This window comes from Theropithecus gelada, chromosome 1 (assembly GCF_003255815.1).
Source record: "Theropithecus gelada isolate Dixy chromosome 1, Tgel_1.0, whole genome shotgun sequence".
Classification (NCBI taxonomy): Eukaryota; Metazoa; Chordata; class Mammalia; order Primates; family Cercopithecidae; genus Theropithecus; species Theropithecus gelada.
This window is the reverse complement of record NC_037668.1, coordinates 120,207,254-120,227,423: the sequence shown is the minus strand read 5'-3', so window position 1 is coordinate 120,227,423 and position 20,170 is coordinate 120,207,254. Positions and strand designations below refer to the sequence as shown.

Below are 20,170 nucleotides of genomic sequence, written 5' to 3'. Positions count from 1 at the left end.
AAAAAACTAGCCGGGCGAGGTGGCGGGCGCCTGTAGTCCCAGCTACTCGGGAGGCTGAGGCAGGAGAATGGTCTAAACCCGGGAGGCGGAGCTTGCAGTGAGCTGAGATCCGGCCACTGCACCCCAGCCTGGGTGACAGAGCAAGACTCTGTCTCAAAAAAAAAAAAAAGGAATATTAACTCTGGGCACATGATCAAAAAGTAGGGTCTGTTAAAAGTCATTACAAGAGGCTTGGTGTGGTGGTTTACACCTGTTATCCCAGCACTTTGGGAGGCCACGGTGGGAGGATTGCTTGATCCCAGGCTTTCAAGATCAGCCTGGGCAACATAGCAAGATCCCATCTCCAAAAAAAAAGCTAGGTGTGGTGTTAGATGCCTGTAGTCCCAGCTACTTGGTAGGCTGAGGTGGGAAGACTGCTTAAGCTCAGGAGGTCAAAAGCTGCAGTGAGCTGTGATCATGCCACTGTGCTCCAGCATGGGTGACAGAGGAAGACCCTGTCTCAAAAATTACCATCGTAACAGTATTAAGAGGTGGGGCCTTTAAGAGGTGGTTAGGTCACGAGGGCTCTGCCCTCATGGATGGAAATAATGCCACTATGAAAGGGTAATTCCAATCCCCTTTTGCCTCTTTGCCCTTCCTCCTCTTCCATGTGATGTTGCAGCAAGAAGGCCCTTGTCAGATGTTGGCACCTTGATCCTGAACTTCCCAATCTCTAGAACTCTGAGAAAATACATTTATGTTCATTATAAGTTACCCAGACTGTGATATTCTGTTACAGCAGCACAAAATGAACTGAGAAAATAAGCCAAGTTTTAATATAACAATAAATGTTAGTTGGTAAGTTTACCAGAATTCTGGAAATCCATGAAGCAGCAGCATAAGTGGTTTGCCTCTTTCTCCAGCAGCAACATAGTGAAATCTTAACCCTGAATCCTGAAAGTAGAGGGCATGGAATTTTAGTGATGTTTGTGTTGATTGACAAAGAAATATATTTAGTATTTCCACTTCATTAAAAAATAATAACTTGCCTTATTTTTTTACATTTCTGTATTTACAATATCTTCATGACACTCAGTTGCCTTATTTTTAACATCAAGAAATAAATTTACTTTCATTAATTTTCAAAAAGAAAAGCAAACCCCATGCCCTATTAATAGGGTAAATTGACAGATTCACTTTGTCAACACTCCCTTGACAGTGTCTTCTCTTGTTCTAGTACAAGGTCAATTTATATATTATGAGCTTCTGAAGCAATGTCACAATTTGTAACTTTCATCTTACTGTTTGTAACTTGCATGTTACTGATGTGTCACATTTCATCTCCGTCAAATGCTGTAGGACATGTAAATAATTCTAATCTGAATTTATATTTCTGCCATGTTTACATCCTAGTCATCTACTTTTCTCAGCTTGCCCGTCAAGAGCTGTGCAATCAGTTATATAATTCACACCTCCTTCTCTTATTTTTAGGTCTCTCCTTCCCACATTATTATTTTGAGTGTTGCATGTTCTGTTCCCCTTGCTGCCTGCTCATGTCATGTCAGTGTGCGTTTCTAATAACAGAATGCCCTGAGTGCTCAAGACTTCACTCTGCATGTGGGAGACAAGAAAACCCAAGGAAAATTAAAAAAACATGGGAATGAGACAGGAATTCAAGCAAATACTAAGCAAGCTGAATGGAGGAAAGTAGAGGGAACAGCAGGAAAATAAAAAACTCTGAAAGCAAGCAAGCTAGGAAACAAAAAGAACCAAAAGCTGAACACAGACATTGGGTTTTTATATCAGGCAACTCAAGCAACTGAGTTTTCAGATGTGAAAGAATCATTTTGCAAATTCAGAAATGAGGCCCAAAGATGGTAACATGGGTCATAAAATGGTTGACAGCAGGGCTGTGATCAGAATCTCCATCTTGTCCTAACTCCCAGGACAATGTTCTTTCCACTCCTTCCTTCTCTGTCTCTGGGGAAGCTCTTTAGGCGGCCAGGGCGAGGGGAAAGGTGTTTTATGGAATTCCAAATGGTTCTTATACTACTTTTACTCCTCAAGTTGGACAGAGATAACAAAATCTGACTTTACCCTCAGTTGCACGATGGCTTCCTAGAGGTTCAATAACTTCTTTTATTGGTGGTGAGTCTTGGAGGATTAAATGTTGTGGGCACTGGATTGGATTTAATTAACATATACTTTATTGCACTGACTATGCATCAGGCATTGTTTTAAGTTTTTCGTGTTTGTTTTTATAAATATTAACCTATTTAATTTCATGTCGACCCCAGGCAAGAAAGAAGTTCTCTTGCCTTTCTGAACTTCAGCTGCGGGTTAATTTAACTCCTAACAGGAAATAAGGACTTGATGACATAAATATCCCCTCTTATGAGGCTGGGTTTGAAAGGCCTGTGAGTCAGACTGCAGGGTGTATCACGGGAACTATTTCCCTTCACCACCTGGAGCACCAGGAAACAGAATATCTGTGGGCTGTGAGGAAGCTTGAACAATTACAGTCTGCAGGAAAGGCTGGATTTACTTTTTATTCCATTCCTTTCTTTGGTGCCTGACTTCATAAGTCTGCATTCCTCCCCACAAGCACACACAATTTACTTATTGTTTCATGCAACCTAAGTCGTCTGTGATCATAATAAACTCATGACTCCCAAAGGCTGACTGTTTACTCTTATTATCTCTAAAATTGGGCAAGAACAGGCTCCTGAGACATTAGGATGCCACGAGGAACAATTCTCTACAGCCGATCTGAGCTCTAAAGGGCAAAAGGGTGACAGGAGACAGCTTTCCCTTGCAGTCGGAAAAAGAGCAGGTTTATTCTGGGTTGTTGTGGCGCGGGGCATCGGGGGTTGGGGGGGGCCGTAATATAATAGGACCCTGATTAAAGAAGTTCCACATTCAGAAACCAATCAAGGTGCCTGCAAAGACCGAGTGCTGTTTATCAGCAGCATCCCTCTCTTTCTCTCTCTCTCTTTCTCACACACACACACACACACACACACGACACGCAGGGACCCGACCCCTCCTCCCCTCCTGCCCGGACACTAGGGGACGCTGAGCTGGCGTCTTGGAAGGAGCAGCCCGGCGCCCCCCGCCCTCGCGGCGGTCACGCTCCCTCCCACTCCTGCCAGGCCCGCGCCGCCCTTCACCTTGATCCGCACGTAGCAGTGGGTGCCCAAGGAGGGGTCGCTCAGGCACGCGGGAGGGTGCTCCCGGGGGGACCGCCGGAAGGTCTGCGCCGGCCCCTTGCCGAGGCTCCACAAAAGTTTGAGCAGGTGGATGGAGGCGCAGAGCCCGCAGTAGCAGTAGACCAGGGACCAGAAGAGCAGGGACCGGAGCGTGAGCATCAGGCGGGGCAGGCAATCCCGCAGCCTCGCCATCGGGAGGCAGCGGCGGGGCCCGCTGCCCTTCCTCGGGAGCCGGTGAGCGAGTGCCGCGGCGCGCCAGGCCAGCCCGCCGTCGCCGCTTGGTGTGCGCCTCCCCCGGCCCGGGGCGGCCGGCGTTCCGTGTCACCGCGGCAGCTCCGCACACGCGCCGCGCCCAGCCCGGAGCGCGCAGGGGAAAGCCGGGCCCGCGGGGCGCGGCGGGCCAGGCCGGGGTGCAGAGCTCGGCCGTCTTCCGCGGAGAGCGAGATCCGGTTTCAAAATTGCAAAACTGGGGGGGGAGGACGAAGGCGATACTCTCCAAACCATCCCGGGCACCAAGGAAGGAAGCGCCACTCGTTCTCTTTGTTGTTCTCAATGTATCAAGCAAAACTAGTTTTAAGCCCACACATTCGTGTGTCATAGTTCAGGGACACAGGTCAGCGACAAACTTCTATGCTATTACACCCAAATAGATTCTTCATAGTGCAAAATCACTCTTCACTGTGAAAGATAGCAGCCTTCCTTTTCTCCTCAAAATCTGTCATGGAATCATAATTTCTGTAGAAATCCGCCTATTCCTTGCCTGGTTCAGCCACAGCAAACTTACAGAGAGCTGCAACCCCGGGGATACAATGAATGCTCCAAAACGTGACGCGGCAGAAGCCTGGCCAGAAGGCCATACACCTGAGAGTTCGTGGAAGGGCTGGAAGCCGTGAGAGTGACAGTCCTCGGTAGATATCTCAGCCTCAGCACCGACGTGACCACTCTTGTCCTGACCTCCTCTATCGTCCAGCTCACTGTTAGAATTTCATTCAGCCTTTTCCCGATCACTGAGTCAGGTGTTAAGTGTTCATTTTCTGTGAGAAGCTGTCAAACTGGTTTACAAAGTGGCTGTACAATTTTGAATTTACTTCAGCATGTGTGAGTTATACAATTGACCTTTGAACAATGTGGGGGGTTAGGGTTGCTGACCCCGTTCACATCTGAAAATCCATGTATAACTTTTGAGTTCCCCCAAACTTAAGTACTAATAGCCTACTACTGACCAAAACAATTAACACATATGTTTATGTATTATATATCATATCTTTATAATAAAGAAAAATGTTAAAATCATAAGATAAAATACATTTACTATTCATTAAGTGGAAGTGGATTATCTTAAGAGTGTTCATCCTTGTCATCATCAGGGTAGGTAGGCTGAGGAGGAGAAAGAAGAGGCGAGGTTGATCTTCCTGTCTTGGGGTGATGGGGAGGGAAGAGGTGGAAGAAAATCCGTGTGTAAGTGAACCTACACAGTTCAAACCCATGTTGTTTGAAGATTAACTGTATTTTGCTCTTTTTCTAGGGTCTTGAGTTAGGAACTTATTAAGACCTTTGCTATTTCTCATGCAATCATTTAGCACCTATAAATTTCTCTCAGTACTCTGTTGTTGTTGTTGTTGTTGTTTTTTGAGACGGAGTCTCACTGTCACCCAGACTGGAGTGCAGTGGCGCGATCTCGATCTCGGCTCACTGCAAGCTCCGCCTCCCTGGTTCAGGCCATTCTCCTGCCTCAGCCTCCCAAGCAGCTGGGACTACAGGCGCCCGCCACCACGCCCTGCTAAGTTTTTTGTATTTTTAGTAGAGACGGGGTTTCACCGTGTTAGCGAGGTTAGCTCGTGATCTGCCCTCCTCGGCCTCCCAAAGTGCTGGGACTACAGGCGTAAGCCACTGTGCCTGGCCTCTCTCAGTACCCTTTAACCACATTACATATATGTTGATATGTTGTATTTTGCCATTCGTTACGTATTTTTAAAAATGTCCTGTTTCAGGTTGGGTGCTGTGGCTTACGCCTATAATCCCAGCACTTTGGGAGGCTGAGGCAGGAGGATCGCTTAAACTCAGCAATTCAAGACCAGCGTGGGCAACATGGCAAAACCCTGTCTCTACAAAAAAATAGAGAAATCAGTCAGGTGTGGTGGTGCACGCCTGTAGTCCCAGCTACTTGGGAGGCTGAGGTGGGAGGATCACCTTAGCCCTGGAAGGTTGAGGCTGCAGTGAGCCAAAATCATGCCACTGCACTCTAGCCTGGGTTACAGAGTGAGATTATGTTTCAAAAAACAAAAAACAAGGCCGGGGGTGGTGGCTCACACCTGTAATCCCAGCACTTTGGGAGGCTGAGGTGGGCACATCACCTGAGGTCAGGAGTTTGGGACCAGCCTGGCCAATATGGTGAAACCCCATTTCTACTAAAAATACAAAAAAAATTAGCCAGGCATGGTAGTGCATGCCTGTAGTCCAAGCTACTTGGGAGGCTGAGGCATGAGAATTGCTTCAACCCAGGAGGCAGAGATTGCAGTGAGCTGAGATCACACCACTGCAGTTCAGCCTGGGTGACAAAGGGAGACTCCGCCTCAGTCTTAACTCATAACACATTAAATTTTTAAGAGATAGAGGTCTTGCTATGTTGATCAGGCTGGTCTTGAACTCCTGGCCTCAAGCAGTCCTCCCACTTTAGCCTCCCAAAGTGCTGAGACTACAAGCATGAGGTACTGTACCTGGCAGTCTATTATTGACTTGTATCTGATTCTACTATGGCCCAAGAACATACTCCACATGACCTCTATTCTTTTAAGTTTGTTTTATAATCTGGGATATGGTCTATCTTGGTGAATGTTACATGGTTGTTTTTTTTAAAAAAAAAAAGTGTGGATGGAGTGTTCTACCTTTGTCCGCTAGATTATGTTGGCTGCTTGTGTCTTACCTTTTTTTTTTTTTTTCAAGAGACAGGGTCTCACTTTGTTACCCAGGATGGAGTGCAGTGGCTATTCACAGGTGCAGTCATTAAGCACACTGCAGCCTCAGACTCCTGGGCTTAAATGACCATCCTTCCTCAGCCTCCCACATAGCTGGGATTACAGGTGCATTCCACCACACCCAGCTTATGTCAACTTTTAAATAAGAGAATTCCTGTTAAATTCATTCACATCAAATAAGTTCCTCAATTTATAGATCACAATACCAAAATCTTATGAAGATTAAAAAACAATATAGAAATTTCTTGAATGAAAATAGTTTCAATAATTATATTAGAAATTGAATCTACCAGTATATAAAATGAATAATACAACTATGGAGGTTTTATTTCAGGAAAGAATGGTCCAACATCAAGAAATCTATAAACATACTATATCAACATTTGTAGAAGAAAAACCACATATCAACAAATGCCAATAAAGGCATGTGGCAAAATTCAGCAACTATTCCTTAAAAGCTAACTTAATCCAGGTAGCAAGAAACTGCTTAAACATTACCATTACCAGAAAACAGTAACCTATAGTGAAATCCTCTATTTTAGAGTTGGGAGTAAGAAAGAATGATTGCTATTAGCTCTATTACTTAACATTATTTTTGGAAATTCAAGCTAAGGAAATAACCCAAAAAGAACCAAATAAATTTTTAAAATTACATAAAAATTGGAAAAGAGGCAAAAATATAGCTATTTGCAGATTATATTTCTTTAAACCTTAAAAAATTAATAGAATAAAATTTGGTAAGGTGCCTAGATACAAGGTAAGTATACAAAAGCCAATAGTTTTTCTGTATCCTAGCATTAACCAATTAGAAACTGAAACTACATTCATGAGATTGCAGGAGAGCTCAACATTGTATCATTCCCCCATATTATTGCATATAATTAATTTTTGATAATATTCCACTGTGAGATTATGACAGTTTATTCATTCTTGTATTAACAGCATTTGGGTTGGTCCTGTCTTTCTTTCCCTCTCCCTCCTTCCCTATTACGATCCTTGCAAATGTTTTGTATATTCTTGTACATGTCTGCTTAGTCTGTTTTGTAATAGCTTCTCTAGGTTATATACTTTGAGCGAATTGCAGTTATGACTACAGAATTATTTGTATTAGTCTACTCTCTCATTGCTATAAAGAAAACCTGAAACTGTGTAACTTATAAAGAAAAGAGATTTAATTGGCTCATGGTCCTGCAGGTTGTATAGAAAGCATAGCAGCTCCTGCTTTTGGGGAGTCCCCAGAGAGCTTCCCATCATGGCAGAAGGCAAAGCAGGGGGGTAAGGTGGCAGAAGCAGGAGCAAGAGACAGAAGAGGGAGGTGCCACACATTTTTAAACAACAAAGATCTTGTGAGAACTCTCACTATACAGTACTAAGAGGGGATGATGCTTCATGAATAGTTATTCCTGAAGACTCCAACACCATGATCAAATCACCTTCTACCAAGTTCCACCTCCAGCATTGGGAATTACATTTCAACATGAGATTTAGGTGGGGACAAGTATCCAAACCATAGCACTATTCAATTTTACAAAATGTTAAATTGTTTTCAAAAAAAAAATTTTTTTTAACCTTTCTCTGTCTTCTAGGCTAGAGTGCAATGGCATGATCATGGCTCAACTGCCATCTTGAACTCCTGGCCTCAAGTGATCCTCCTGCCTTGGCCTCCCAAAGTATTGGGATTACAGGCATGAGCCACTGCACTCAGCCAATGTTGTTATATTTATACTCCTGACCACTAGTATAAGTTCTGAAGTAAAATGACTATGTGTGGCAGAAATTACCAATACCCACAAGTTGCTCCAAATGTCTCAGGCTTAGTCAGGTGTGGCCAAGTGATTGGGTTCTGGCCAGAGGGATATGAGTGCAAGAGGTTTAAGTTTCTCCCAAGTTTGGGCATTAAAAACACTCTAGGCTGGCGTGGTAGCTCATGCCTGTAATCCCAGCACTTTGGAAGGCTGAGGCGGGCAGATAGATCACTTGAGCCCAGGAATTCGAGATCAGCCTGGGCAGCAAGAGCCACTATGCCTGGCAAAAAAGTTTTTAAACCATACAAATTTAGAATCCTATCAGCACACACTTTGCTGTGACATAGTTCAGACACAAATAGGGTACAAAAAATATGCTAACATATATAAACTTTGTTAATGAAAAAAAACAAACAGGTATGATTGAGATACATTTTAGTCACTGATAACTAGTTGTGCCCTGAGGGACACTATCAAGAGAAACTGCTGCAGAGAAAAGCTATATATAGATATACAACAAGAAAATAAGCTGCAAGATTAATACATGCATGTTTAATACTGGAAAAAAATCACAGCCCTCCAAAGTTTCTCTATATTTCAAGTCGACAGTTATTTTTCTCTCAAAACTTTGAGGATTTAATTATACTGTTTCTGGTATTCATTGTTACTGATAACTCATTTATATTTGGTAAAATAAAAATAAGCCGCTTTTCCCTTGCTGCTTGTAAAATTTTGCTTATGGTGTTGTGTAGGCCACCAAAAAATGTCTTAGGTATGAACTTCTTTTTAATTATCTTGTTTGGAATGTTATACTTACAGGATAAAATGATTTTTTTAATTTTAAGAAAATCACAATTATTGTCTCCTCAAATAATGACCCTCCTTATTCTTGTAGTTGATTCCAAGGACTCTAACTTAGATATATGTTAGGTCTTTCCACTCTATCCTGTAGATCAGGGGTTGGCAAACTTTCTGACATATTTTCAATAAGAGGTCAGATACTAAATATTTTGTCTTTGAGGGTTTATTTTTTTATTTTGCTTCTCCTTGTCTCTCTGTGATGTATCCTGGTATCTTTATTTGGATATATCTTCTAACCCATTAATTTTCTCTTCACCTATGTCTAATTGTTTTAACCTATCCATTGAGATTTTTAAAAACTGAGTCTATGTCATTTTCTTACCTAGAAGTTTCATTTTTTAAAAAAATCTGCCTATTCTCCTCCTCCCAAAAGTCTACTTTTTTTTTTTTTTTTTTTTTTTTAAACGGAGTCTTGCTCTGTCACCCAGGCTGGTGTGCAGTGGCATGATTTTGGCTCACCATAACCTCCATCTCCTGAGTTCAAGTGATTATCCTGCCTCAGCCTCCCAAGTAGCTGGGATTACAGGTGGGTGCCACCATGTCCAGCTAATTTTTGTATTTTTAGTAAAGAAGAGGTTTCACCCTGCTGGCCAGTCTGGTCTCAAACTCCTGATCTCAAGTGATCTACCTGCCTTGGCCTCCCAAAGTGCTGGGGTTACAGGAGTGAGACACCATGCCCGGCCAAAAGTCTTAAAGATTTTAAAAACAGCTATTCGGCCGGGCGCGGTGGCTCAAGCCTGTAATCCCAGCACTTTGGGAGGCCGAGACGGGCGGATCACGAGGTCAGGAGATCGAGACCATCCTGGCTAACACGGTGAAACCCCGTCTCTACTAAAAAATACAAAAAAAAAAAAAAAAAAAAAAAAAAAAAAAAAAAAAAAAAAAAAAANAAAAACAACAAAAAAAAAAAAAAAAAAAAAAAAAAAAAAAAAAAAAAAAAAAAAAAACAGCTATTCTACTGAAGTCCTAGGGAGAATAGGGTGCAAGTTAGTGGGTCTGTATTTGTTGTTCATTATTTCTGCTTCTACTTATTATAGCTTGCTTTTTAATGTAATTCACCTTTGATCATGAGCTAATTTCTTCATCTTGATCCTGCTTCTGCCAATAGCCAGTCCAGGACCTTTAGCTTCCTGAAGACCTTTATTCAACTTTCCCACCTCACCATTAGCCCATGGTACAATTAGCATGTTAACATGGCTCCAAGCATCTGACCTAAAGCAAATCCCACCATCCCAGCTGCTGACTGCTCTGCTCCTAGCTAATTTGGGGGTGAAAAACCTGGGAACTCCCTCACCTCTTCTGGGACGGGTAGTGCCTCAGAAAAATATATCCATGCGGGACATATTTATAAAACTGGAAATAAAGTTGATAGGTTTCTAAGTTTAATTCTAACTAATCTCAATCAAAATTCTAATTTTAGTTCACTCAACTTTTACAAATTAGAGTGATTATAAATTTCTCATAGAGTGACAGTGCAGCAATTCAGAAGTTCAGTAGTAAATGGTCATAGTTAAGCAATTCAGAGGTAGCGTAACTGACAATTCATTTGGGGAAAAAAGAAATCTGGCTCTCTACCTCATACCACAAGTAAAAATATCTTTAATACATCTGGACTTTCCATGTAAAAATTAATTTTACCTGGATTTTAAGTGCAAAAGATATATAAGAATATTTTATTTATTTAGCATCTTGATGTGAGAATATATTCCTAAGCAAGGCATAATATACCAGACACAATAAAGAAAAAGTTTGACTATACAAAATTTAAAATTTTAATAATAATAAAAAAAGACAAGCTTTGAGGGATAAACAACAGATTAAAAACCAGAGTACAAATTTATAAGAAAAAGATATCCCAAAAGAATGAGTAGGCAAGTCACATGGCAAACAAATATAAGATGATCAACTCTACCTGTAGTCTGGGAAATGCAAATTAAAAAAACCTGTTTCCTCAGAGCAACAAAAAAAATACAGGCATAATGGCTCACACCTGTAATCCCAACACTCTGGGAGGCCAAGGCAGGGGGATCACTTGAGGCCAGGAGTTTGAAACCAGCCTGGTCAACATAGTGAGACTCCATCTCTACAAAAAACAAACAAACAAAAAAACAACTAGCTGGGTGTAGTGGCACTCACCTATAGTCCCAGCTACTTAGGAGCCTGAGGCAGGAGGATCACTTGAGCCCAGGAGTTTGAGGTGGTAAGTGAGCTACGATCGTGTGACTGCACTGAAGCCTGAGCCACAGAGCAAGACCCTGTCTCAAAAAAGACAAAAACATAAAAACAAACAAAAAAAAGACAATAATATCCAATGCTGGTGAAGATCATGGGAAAGTGGTATTTTCAAACTTATAAGGATGTGAATTGCTCTAACACTTATTGGATTCAAAATCTATTAATATTAAAACTACTCCCTTTGACTATACCTTCTGACCCAGCGATCCCATTGTAGGAGCTCTACCCTTTGGAAATAGAAGTATAATTATATAAATTATGTGACTGCTCATAGTGGGAAAAGGCTGTAATCAACTGAATGAACAGGGACTTATTTAAATTATAATATAGCTATACTAATGAATGCTGTACGGCCTTTAAAATTGAATTAGTGTATATCCTTCTGATGACTTAATGCTCAAGATGCATTAAATCAGTTGCCAAGTAACATACATAGATGATCATAATTTTATAAAAACAAGTCCCTCAAACCTTCTATATGTTTATATTTGAATGGGCATAAATAAGACAGTATAATACATAAGATTTCACCTCTCCTTTGGGAGACTGAGGCTGGTGGATCATGAGGTCAAGAGATCAAAACCATCCTGGCCAACATGGTGAAACCCTGTCTCTACTAAAAATACAAAAATTAGCTGGGCATAGTGGCATGCACCTGTAGTCCCAGCTTTTTGGGAGGCGGGAGGCAGAAGAATTGCTTGAACCTGGGAGGTGGAAGTTGCAGTGAGCCGAGATTACACCACTGCATTCCAGCCTGGCGACAGAGCAAGACTCTGTCTCAAAAAAAAAAAAAAAAAAAGATTTCACCTCTCAGTATATGAAGTGGACAGAGACTTTAATACCTCTAAATTTTATCTTTAAATCATATTTAAAAGCTTTATAATTTAAAAATTACAATATTCATAATTGGATATAGAATTCATGTATAAATGACTTATAACAATTTTTGGACTGGCAAACTGGTTTTGGCTGTTGGCTTCTACACAACTGCGTACAAATTAATAAATTAATGAATGATATAGATAGATAGTACTTCTACATGAAGTATTAATATCCAGAATATACAAAGAATTATAAAGAACTAAGAATTCCCATATAGAGTAACTATACTAAAAACCACCAAATTTCATACTTTAAAGGGTTTTTAGTAATTTTTAAAAAATTAAAAGAGGTCAGGCACAGTGGCTCCCATCTGTAATCCCAGCACTCTAGGAGGCTGAGATGAGAGGATCACTAGGTCAGGAGATTGAGATCATCCTGGCTAACATGGTGAAACCCCATCTCTACTAAAAACACAAAAAGAAATTAGCCGGGTGTGGTGGCGGGCGCCTATAGTCCCAGCTACTTGGGAGGCTGAGGCAGGAGAATGGCATGAACCTGGGAGGCAGAGCTGGGAATGAGCCAAGATCGTGCCACTGCACTCCAGTCTGGGTGACAGAGCGAGACTCCACCTCAAAAAAAAAAAAAAAAAAAAATTACATTACTATAAAGAAAAAAAGAATGGGCCAAGGATGTGAGGAGCCAACTTAGAGAAGAAAACCCAGGTTTTCTTCTAATTGAATTACACTTACAGAAAAACCAGTGTGTAAGCTGATAATTATTTATAGGAGGAAACACTGATGGTAGAAACCAAAATTGGTAGAATGCCCTTAGGAAGGTAAAAAATAACAGATTCCCCTTAAATGAGAGCACAGACAATTCATCGTTTGTAACAAAGGAGATAGCAGAGCATCTGAATAGTGATGCTTGTAGATGTGGTTTTGGAAGTCTGTGGAAGGTCTGCTCAGATTGCTTCTGTTCTCAGTCCAAGAGAAGCAAGAAATAGGTAGCATAGACTGATGGTGGGTAGTGTTGATTAGTGGTCTGAGTAGAATGGAGATATAAAATAGTTGACTCCCTAGGGAGAGTGAATGGACCATGGAAACAGTAAGACTTCTGGGCAGCATTAAAGTTAATTTGAATTTATGCTCACAAATTTAAAGTGAGACTGGTTATCATGGTCACGTATCTTTCTCTAACCACACTCAGCTTCCTGAGTGCAAAAGTAGGCGTTCATATTTCATAAGGATTTGAGCTTTGCCAAGTGAATACAACAAAGAAGCAATGGAGTTGACAGAGTATGCAAAGGAGTGATTATTAACAACATACTACAGGCTGGGTGCAGTAGCTCACGCCTGTAATCCCAGCACTTAGGGAGGCTAAGGAGGGCGAATCACTTGGGGTCAGAAGTTCGAGACAAACCTGGCCAACATGGTGAAACCCCGTTTCTACTAAAAATACAAAAAAATTAGCTGGGCATGGTGGCATGTGCCCGTAATCCCAGCTACTACTCAGGAGGCTGAGGCAAGAGGATTGCTTGAGCCCAGGAGGCAGAGATTGCAGTGAGCTGAGATCGTGCCATTGCACTCCAGCCTGTGCGAGAGTGAGATGCTGTCTCAAATAAATAAAAAGATAAATGATGTACTAAAAACTCAGGATAAGCACAGAAGTGAGGGCATGAAAGGAGAGGTGCTGCGAAAACACTAGGATTAATGGATTGTAGGTCTTCATGAGGTCTAAGGGTTGTTGGCATCAAGGGTCTATAAGGAGTATGCTAGAAAAGATAGGAGAAAGTAGTGAGAGAATAGGATGCTTGAAACTGAGACTAAGGGTTTTTGTTATTGGTAATGACAAAGGAGTGAGTGGCTGAGGCTGATCTTGCTACTCAAGGTCATTAGCAGAGAGGTCAAAGGACTGAGAAGTATCATTTGGAGAGTGACGGTGAGGTAGAGACTAAAATCTCTGAGAACAAGAGTGAACCAGGAATGGTAAATGACAATGGGTGGCATAGTCTAATGATCATGAAAAATTTTAAGATGGAAGTTTTTAGGGAGGAGGGAGGTAAGAAAGAGAATGGTCTACAAGCAGCACTACAAAGACAAGAAAAGCCACAAGAAAACAAGCACCAAATGGGGAGGAGCTGCAGGAGACAGCCAGATTCCTGTGAGAGCAGGGGGATCTCAAACTTCAGGGTGTACGAGAATGACCTAGAGGGTTAGTTCAACTATGGATTGCTGGACCCCACACCCAGAGTTTCTGATTTAATAAGTCTTAAGTCTTTAGAATTTGAATTTCTAAAAAGTTCCCAGGTATTGTTGTGTGGTCCAGGGACTACACATTCAGAACAACTCAGAACAAAAACAAGAAAGAAAAAAGCAGAAGGATTGACTATGTAGAGAACATCATTGATGACTTATCACGGATTCTAGAAAACACAATAAAAAGGTTCTAGGAGTTGGAGCAGGTGTGAGATGGGGCCAGAAAGGGAGTCTTCACAAAATCAGGCTTTAGCTGAAGACAGTTAAGAGAAGCCAAACAATCTTTTACTAAAAATAATGTGTAATATAGGAAGGATTGGTTAAAAACCAATACTTTTATTTGCTAAACTGACTTTAACCCACTAAAAGTTTGTTGAGTATCTGCAATGTGCCAGGCCCCTTATAGCCTAAGAAGAGGTTAAGTGCCAAGTCGGTTAAACAGAATAACCAAACATAGCTCACTATAATCTTTTATATTATGTAAATAAAATTATATATATATAATCATAGGACAATCTGTACTATTTAGCATAAACTGATTTCTTAATTAAAATGGGTATAGTTGGATAAGAATACACTATCACTTTATTTACTTAGACAGGGTCTCACTCTCATCGTCCAGGCTGGAGTGCAGTGGCATGATTTTGGCTCACTGCAGTCTTGACCTCCTTGGGTTCAAGAGATCCACCCCTGCCCCCTCTGCCCTCCTGACCCACCCCCCTCCGCCCACCAACTGCCAGTAGCTGGGACTACAGGTGCGTGCCATCACGCCCAGCTAATTTTTGTATTATTTTTGTAGAGACAGAGTCTCAACATGTTGCCCAGGCTGGTCTTGAATTCCTAAGCTCAAGCAATCTGTCTGTCTCAGCCTCCCAAAGTGCTGGGATTACAGGCGTGAGCCACCCTAACTGTCACTTTAATTCTGGCTGTGTCATGAAGGTCACATCACCATTTAGTTACTACTTAATCATGTTTTTAAAATGCCTGATTAAAATTTAAAGATAGTTTGAAAATGTATCATATTAATTGTAAAAATAAGTGAAGTCAAGACAACTTTTTCTCTCTATAATAAACATACACTTGAAATTTTTACTTTAGATGGTAGCAGAACACTGCCTGAATCATGTTACACTTCAAGAGTTCAAAATCTTAAAATACATTTAAGCTGATACACATGGTTTACACATAATTGCAACTTGAAAATAACAAGAGAAATATTTTACAGAATATTTAAATAAGTCTTATTGTAGTTAAAATATTTTAAACATTCATTGCTATCACATATGCATATTAAGAAATGTCTCGTTTATATAGAAACTTACATACATAGTATTCACTATTAAATATTACAAATAAATATTTTAGTTATTTTGACTCAAATTCAACATCTTTGAAACCATCGGCAATATTTCTTGTTTTTTTTTTTTTTTTTTTTTTTCTTTTTTTGAGACAGGGTCTTACTCTGTTGGTCAAGCTGGATTGAAGTGGCACAAACACAGTTCACTGTAGCCTTGACCTTGTGGGCTCAAGTGATCCTCCTGCTTCAGCCTTCCATGTAGCTGGGACTATGGTGTGTGCCACCATGCCTAATTTTTTTTTTTTTTTTTTTTTTTTTTGTAGAGGCAGGGTCTCACTCTATCACCCAGGCTGGAGTGCGGTGGTGCAATTTCAGCTCACCGCAACATCTGCTTCCTGGACTCAAGTGATCTTCCCACCTCAGCTTCCCAAGTAGCTGGGATCACAGGCATGCACCACCACACCCAACTGATTTTTCGTATTTTTTGTAGAGACAAGGTTTCACCATGTTTCCCAGGTCCAAACTCCTGAGCTCAAGAAATCTGCCCACCTTGGTCTCCCAAAGTGCTGGGATTATAGGTGTGAGCCACCACAACTGGCAGTTCCAGCCCATATTTCTTTAAAACTACATTTCAATATAAATTTTTAATATAGAACCAGCTGGGAATCTTATGAAATCTGACATTCAGTGAAACCAAGTATTATTTGTTAGAATCTAAATATTTTTGAAGGCAGACAAGTATTTGTTTTAAAAGTTAAAAACTCAACAGGAACTATGTTTTTTATACACTTTCATATATTCATTATTTTTCACTTATTGAATTACAAAAATCATACTCTTCATTTTTAAACAAGCAGGAACTATCTTGGATTTTCATTGCTTAGTACAGGGCCTATAATACATAGACAATTATTTATAGAATGAATGAATATCTGGGAATTTTGTCCAATTTTTAGGGATCCAAAATTACTAAATTTCCTGTGAATTATGTCATTTGAAAAATAAGCATGTAGCTATTAAAAATGTAAGTGAAAACTGTTTAATCATTTTAGAGCAGTCAAAATACAATATAAGATTGGTATCTTGGTATCTGAAAGCAATCATTTTACCACATGCATTTTGATCTTTTACCATTCATTTTAAGTTGATGGTTAATTTAAAAACTAAGTTTTAATCAAAGTTGTTTTCAAACATTGTCATAATGTCACTTTGAAGGGTCATATCAATGGTACCCGCCATCTGTAGAAAAAGCAGAAAATTTTAAGATTACTTTAAAAATGTATGCCTTTACTAAAACTATACAATAATGATTATGCAACATTTGGGAACAGATCATACAAAATGAAAACTATTCAATAATTTTTTTATTTTTATTTTCTCAGGTTGAACAATAAATTTGTACATAATTATTTCTGTTCAAATACTACCTGATTTGTTAATATATTGTTCATGTAATAAATAAAAAACAAAACCTACAAGAACACTAAGAATAAGTTTGACCCCTCTCCACAAGTAAAAGAGAAAGTTCAATGTTGACAGAGTGGGTAAGAACATGAACTCTGAGAGCACATTGTCTTACTTATAAACCCAACATAATGCCAGACACACAAAATTACTTTTTGAATGAACCAATATCTTTGTTATGTGAGATAACCATAACATGTAATGCTAAAGCTATGGGCTTTCCTTGATTCTGCCACTTACTGTGTAACCTAGTAAGTCTATTCTATGTATAGGCATTTATGAAGAATTAGATTACATGTATAACATTCAGCAAAATGCCATATTAATCACTAAAAAGCTATTTAAAAAATAAGCCAAAGTAGAGAAAAAGCTAATTAAGACAAAGGAAACAAATGTCAACTATATTCTGAAGCCTTTTCTAAATCCCCTTATAGGTAGATATTCTTTAGCATCTGAGATGACACCAAATATTAAAGTTCACAAAATTATTTTTAAAAAATAAATCAATAAACAGCAACAGACCAGAGTGGTAGGTAAAAGCACCAATTTGCAATCAGTGGGTTGGCTTCTTGAATGGGAATTAGCATTCTCATTAACTATGTGGGAAAATATTTGGAATTATGATTTACCTACTGAAAGAATATTTGAAAGGTATGTCTGACTCTTACAAACCATATAAATTTCTTTAAATCTGCCTTAGAGACAAAGGAATACTTCTTAAATCTTAATCTAGACTACATTCTTTTTTATCTTTTTTTTTTTTTGAGAGGGAGTCTTGCTGTCGCCCAGGCTGGAGTGCACTGGCGCAATCTCTGCTCACTGCAAGCTCCGCCTCCCGGGTTCACACCATTCTCCTGCCTCAGCCTCCTGAGTAGCTGGGACGACAGGCGCCCGCCACCACACCTGGCTAATTTTTTTGTATTTTTAATAGAGATGGGGTTTCACCATGTTGGCCAGGATGATCTCGATCTTCTTCTGACCTCGTGATGCGCCCACCTCGGCCTCCCAAAGTGCTGGGATTACAGGTGTGAGCCACCGCGCCCAGCCATCTCTTTTTTTTTTTTTTTGGAAACCGAGTGTTTCCAAACTCTGGATGCAACCTCCACCTCCTGGGTTCAAGTGATTCTCTTTCCTCAGCCTCCCAAGGAGCTGGGATTACAGGTATGTACCGCCATGCCCAGGTGATTTTTGCATTTTTAGTAGAGTCAGGATTTTGCCACATTGGCCAGGCTGGTGTTGAACTCCTGACCTCAAGTGATCCACCTGCCTTGGCCTCCCAAAGTGTGGGATTACAAGGCGCAAGCTACTGCAACTGGCACAGACTACATTCTTTTTTTTTTTTTTTCTTGAGACAGAGTCTCACTTTGTCACCTAGGCTGGAGTGCAGTGGCATGACCTCAACTCACTGCAACCTCTGTCTCGCAGGTTCAGGTGATTCTCATGTCTTAGCCTCCCAAGTAACTGGGGCTACAGGTGCGCACCACCAAGCCCAACTAATTCTTGTAGTTTTAGTAGAGATGGGGTTTCACTATATTGGCCAGGGTGGTCTCGAACTCCTGACCTCAAGTGATCCACCTGCCTTGGCCTCCCAAAGTGTTGGGATTACAGGCATGAGCCACTGCACCCGGCCCCAGACTACATTCTTAACACCCAGTTTCTAGGATGCCAAATGTCTAGCCCAGATAGTTCCTTAAAGTTCTATTCTAAGCCTCCAATATAGGCATTGGATACGTTGTCCTAGTTTAAATATCATGTGATACTGCTATAAGTATCCAGACATACTGCAAAATTTGTAGAATATGTAATGAAACCTGCTTTTATTTAAAGGTTGTGTGTATTGGCTTATTTTAGATTTTCTTACATCTTGACTAAAATCTGTGCATGTGGAACAATTATCGACAGAGAACTGTACCAATTAACCGTAGATACCATGTTTGTTTGTTTTTTTTTTTTTTTTTTTTTTTTTATAGATGGAGTTTTTCTTTTTTTGCCCAGGCTGGGGTGCAGTGGGGTGATCTCGGCTCACTGTAACCTCTGCCTCCCAGTTCAAACGATTTTTCTGCCTCAGCCTCCTAAGTAGCTAGGATTACAGGTGCACCACCACGGCTGGCCAATTTTTGTATTTTTAGTAGAGAGGGGGTTTCACCATGTTGGCCAGGCTGTTCTCAAACTCCTAACTTCCCGTGATCTGCCTGCCTCGGCCTCCCAAAGTGTTAAGATTATAGGCGTGAGCCACTGCACCCAGCCAATACCATGATTTTTGATACTAATGCTCCCCATAGCTGACACTATAAGCTGGCTGTTTCTTACCATGTGGTCCTAAACACACTCTTCAACTATTCAAATTTAAGATAAAAAGTTTGGTCAAGGGAACTGGCATGTGGTGAACTTTTGGGAGCTCTGCTAAGTGTCAAGTTGTTATTGCTTTATAGAGTATGGCTCTCTCGACTGGCAGCAAGAGGTTGGGCTGTCAAAAATGATAGCAAATAGATCCAAGGTCAGGTTGTTAGTTATCAAGCTGCTAGATGTAACATCATTAGTCAACTTTCAGTGGGTTCCTAGTCTAGTCATGTTCCAGAAATGTGCTTAGGATACTAGGAAATGTATCAGGTTACCTAGTTGTGTTGTTGGGCTGCAACTAGGGTGCAGTGAAATCACTTGGGGGTAACTTAAGTCAGGCCCTTGTGAGTACCAACAGGAAACATTTTTACATCAGTACAGAAAGACTTTAGGTCAACTGCTAATGAAATTTAACAATGAGTTCCTAAAAACCTCCAAAAAGACAATACCAAAAAGTTTCTATTTAAAATTGAGTTCATTAAAGTTTAAAAGTCAGTTCCTTAGTTGCATTAGCTACATTTCCCGTGCTCAAGAGCCCTATGTGGCTACTTCCTAGTATGTTTGAATGGATAAAGCATATTTCTGTCATTGTAGAAAGTTCCATTAAGATTACACTGCTCTAAAGTAAACTTCACCATATGTTAAATCTACAGGACTATTAAATGTGATTTGTTTCTACCTTAGTATTATAAAATATGTGGCTGACAAAACTTTTGTTATTCCCTAGAAAATTACTCTGTACTTTAACCAATACTATAGCTAAAGCCAATGGCTCTTCTCTTCTCAAACTAATGTTCTTATATGCCTTATGAATTTACATGTTTTTCCTAGGATTACAAAAATATCTAGTTCTATGGGACTAACATTGCTAGGGGAAAAAAAAAAATCTAGCACCCAACAAGGTAATATTCACGACATCTGGTATTTATGATTATCAGTTATGCAAAGCAGAAAAACACTATTCACAAAGAAGAGACTAACCAATCAA

At 40.3% G+C, this 20,170-nt stretch overlaps 2 protein-coding genes across 6 annotated transcripts in view; both read right to left on the bottom strand.

The window, feature by feature from the left end:
* The window catches only part of EPHX4 (epoxide hydrolase 4), a 34,640-nt gene extending 31,109 nt beyond the window's left edge, over positions 1-3,531 (bottom strand). The window contains exons 1-2 of the mRNA XM_025403591.1: positions 3,150-3,531; positions 848-933 (exon numbers count right to left, since the gene is read on the bottom strand). Coding sequence (XP_025259376.1) covers positions 848-933; positions 3,150-3,380 — 317 coding nt within the window. The 5' untranslated portion in view covers positions 3,381-3,531. The remainder of the gene's footprint in view (positions 1-847; positions 934-3,149) is intronic.
* A 12,863-nt stretch (positions 3,532-16,394) lies between these two features.
* BRDT (bromodomain testis associated) overlaps positions 16,395-20,170 on the bottom strand; it is a 62,277-nt gene continuing 58,501 nt past the window's right edge. For 4 of the 5 annotated variants that reach the window (XM_025386024.1, XM_025386040.1, XM_025386031.1 and 1 more), the window contains one exon: positions 16,395-16,617. In XM_025386024.1, the coding sequence (XP_025241809.1) occupies positions 16,549-16,617 (69 nt within the window). In that variant the 3' untranslated portion in view covers positions 16,395-16,548. The remainder of the gene's footprint in view (positions 16,618-20,170) is intronic. The other variant, XM_025386015.1, reaches the window with a different exon arrangement.